This window comes from Myotis davidii, unplaced genomic scaffold (assembly GCF_000327345.1).
Source record: "Myotis davidii unplaced genomic scaffold, ASM32734v1 scaffold1277, whole genome shotgun sequence".
Classification (NCBI taxonomy): Eukaryota; Metazoa; Chordata; class Mammalia; order Chiroptera; family Vespertilionidae; genus Myotis; species Myotis davidii.
The window spans coordinates 3,027,039-3,029,710 of NW_006290682.1; the positions used below are offsets into that span (position 1 = coordinate 3,027,039).

Genomic DNA, 2,672 nt, shown 5'->3' on the forward strand with positions numbered 1-2,672 from the left:
AGCCCCGCTTCCAGGAAGGTGGCACGTGTGGGCGGGCACACGTCGGACGAGGCCCTGAGCATGCTGTCTGGAGGTGAGGCAGGCGAGCTGCGGGGTCCCGGGCTCCCCCAAGGCCCGTCAGCAACCAAGGTGAGGTGGGATGGAGGTGGTGCCTGTCACCTCCCTCACGCCCGTCGGGGTGTACATGGAACGTCACAGTGCCCCACACTGATGCCAGTCTTGTAGTTCCTCATCTGCCTCTCCTTTCAGCATTTAAAAATATATATTTCTGATTTCAGAGAGGAAGGGGGAGGGAGAGAGAGAAACACCAATGATGAGAGAATCATGGATCAGCTGCCTCCTGCACGCCCCTTACTGGGGATCGAACCCACAACCTAGACATGTGCCCTTGACCGGAATCAGACCTGGGATCCTTTAGTCCGCAGGCCAATGCTCTATCCACTGAGCCAAACCGGCTAGGGCAAGACCTTTGGTTTCATTCTACTGATAACCCACTGCTCTCCCCCCAAACCACGTGGCATCATCCATGAAAGGACCACTCGGAGGTGTCTGAGTTTGACAGGAGGGGGTCTCCCTCTCGTGGGGCACCTCCTGGAGTTGAGCGCAGGCGGCCAGGCAGCCACCACACGCACTGTGATCTCGTCCATGAACACGTTGCTGAAGCTCATGCAACGCCTCCCAGGACACGACACCATCACAGCCTTCTCTCTTTTCCCCTCCAGGGTCTGATGCCAGCACAATCGAAATCCATATTGCAAGCGGGTCCCGCCAGGCGAACGAGGTTGAAGGTGTTCCCAAAATCCAGGGAGACCTGTGAGAGAGAAGGGGCCCGCCCCCCATCCTCCGCTCTACAGCCCTTGTTCCTCAGAAGTGTTCTCACCTTCCCAGCGCCTCTGTCAAGGTGTCCCTCCCCCCAGGCTCACTCTCATCACCATGTCAGAGCATCTTCCCGAGGGTCCTCTTTGTGAAAAGAGAAGCGACGTGCTTGCCCTTGGGAATGGAAGAGTGCCTTGTAGGCCAGTGACTTCCGACCTCTGCGCCACAGGAATATGTACAACACGCAATACCTGACTGTTTAGTCAGGGGCGCCACCCCTTTCCCTTAGTTTGTCAAATTAAAAAAATGACAACAGTGAACACAATAGCCGTCGGGTGTCATTGAATCAAAAGTATGGCTATTTTCTTTGTCAGATGGGCAAAATATATATTTTGGGGGGTCGCCGCCGAATTTTATGTGCCACAAGGTGAAAAGGTTAAATATCACTGCTCCAGACCGAATGCTCAGCAGCTTCTGTACACGCTGTAATGTAATGCCACGTCCAAGTCCCTGGGAAGGTTAATAAAGTCATTGAAACCAGGCTCCCAGTCTGGCTTGAGTTCCTTCTGAACAGCACTTCTAGCAAATGCTCTTGGGTAGTTATGGCTGATGCCAGAGGGCAGCAATGTGGAGAAGCAGCTGTGGTGCAGGGCATGTGGATGGGCTGCGCTGCATGTTCTTCATGCACCACAAGAGGGCGCAGAAGAGGCAGCTCATATCAGGAATACAGCCTTTGCTCCCAACGTGGGGCTGCCTGTTCTTCATGCACCACAAGAGGGCGCAGAAGAGACGGCTCCCATCAGGAATTCAGCCTTTGGTCCACACATGGGGCTGCATGTCCTTCGTTCACCACAGGAGGGTGCCAAAGAGACAGCTCCTATCAGGAATTCAGCCTTTGGTCTCTGTGTTGGGCTGCATGTTCTCTGTGCATTACAAGAGGGCTCAGAGGAGGCAGGTTTGATCAGAAATCCAGTGATTTAGTTCATGCTGTTGGAGATCTTTACCATTATTATTCTGAACTCTGTATCAGATAAACTTCTTTTTAAAAAATATATTTTATGGATTTTCTACAGAGAGGAAGGGGAAGGGATAGAGAGTTAGAAACATCGATGAGGGAGAAACATCAATCAGCTGCCTCCTGCACACCCCCTACTGGGGATGTGCCCGCAACCACATGCCCTTGACCGGAATCGAACCTGGGACCCTTCAGTCTGCAAGCCGACGCTCTATCCACTGAGCCAAATTGGTTAGGGTCAGATAAATTTCTTATCTCCATTTAATTTGTCTCTTCTGGGGAATTCTCTTGTTCTTTCATTTGGGGGTTGTTGTTCTTGTCTTCCCATTTGGGCTGCCTGTTTGGGTTATTGACTTAATTATAACATCATCCTCCAGTGGATTTATACTGCCACCAGCTACACTGGGGTCCGAGACTGCCTACTCTCAGGCCTCCTTTGATCTCCACCACCATTCTGAACTCTGCTCCTCCTGTTACATATATATACTAGAGGCCGATGCACAAAATTTGTGCAAGAGTAGGCCTTCCTTCCCCAGGCTGCCTGCAACGCTTCCCTCTGGCACCTGGGACCCGGGCTTCCCTCTCAGCCCCAGCTTCGTCTGGAAGGTTGCCTGGAAGGACGTCTGGCCTAATTAGCATATTATGCTTTTATTATTACAGATTTCTTTGGACTTTTAGTAACTTAGTGAATAATTTGAGGATTTATTTATCTTTATCATTTTCTATTGATAGTATGCCATATTAATATTCTCAGAGTCTGGCAAGCTTTAGTTCAGAATGTCCTGACTTCTGTTTTTACTCACCACACATTTTAAACTTGAGAACTGGTAATTAACAAGTT

The 2,672-nt window shown here is 50.6% G+C and overlaps 1 protein-coding gene across 1 annotated transcript in view; it reads left to right on the forward strand.

The window, feature by feature from the left end:
- The window catches only part of GPR143 (G protein-coupled receptor 143), a 9,933-nt gene extending 8,575 nt beyond the window's left edge, over positions 1 to 1,358 (forward strand). The window contains exons 8-9 of the mRNA XM_006763818.2: positions 3 to 73; positions 723 to 1,358. Coding sequence (XP_006763881.1) covers positions 3 to 73; positions 723 to 817 — 166 coding nt within the window. The 3' untranslated portion in view covers positions 818 to 1,358. The remainder of the gene's footprint in view (positions 1 to 2; positions 74 to 722) is intronic.
- Positions 1,359 to 2,672: the final 1,314 nt, after the last annotated feature.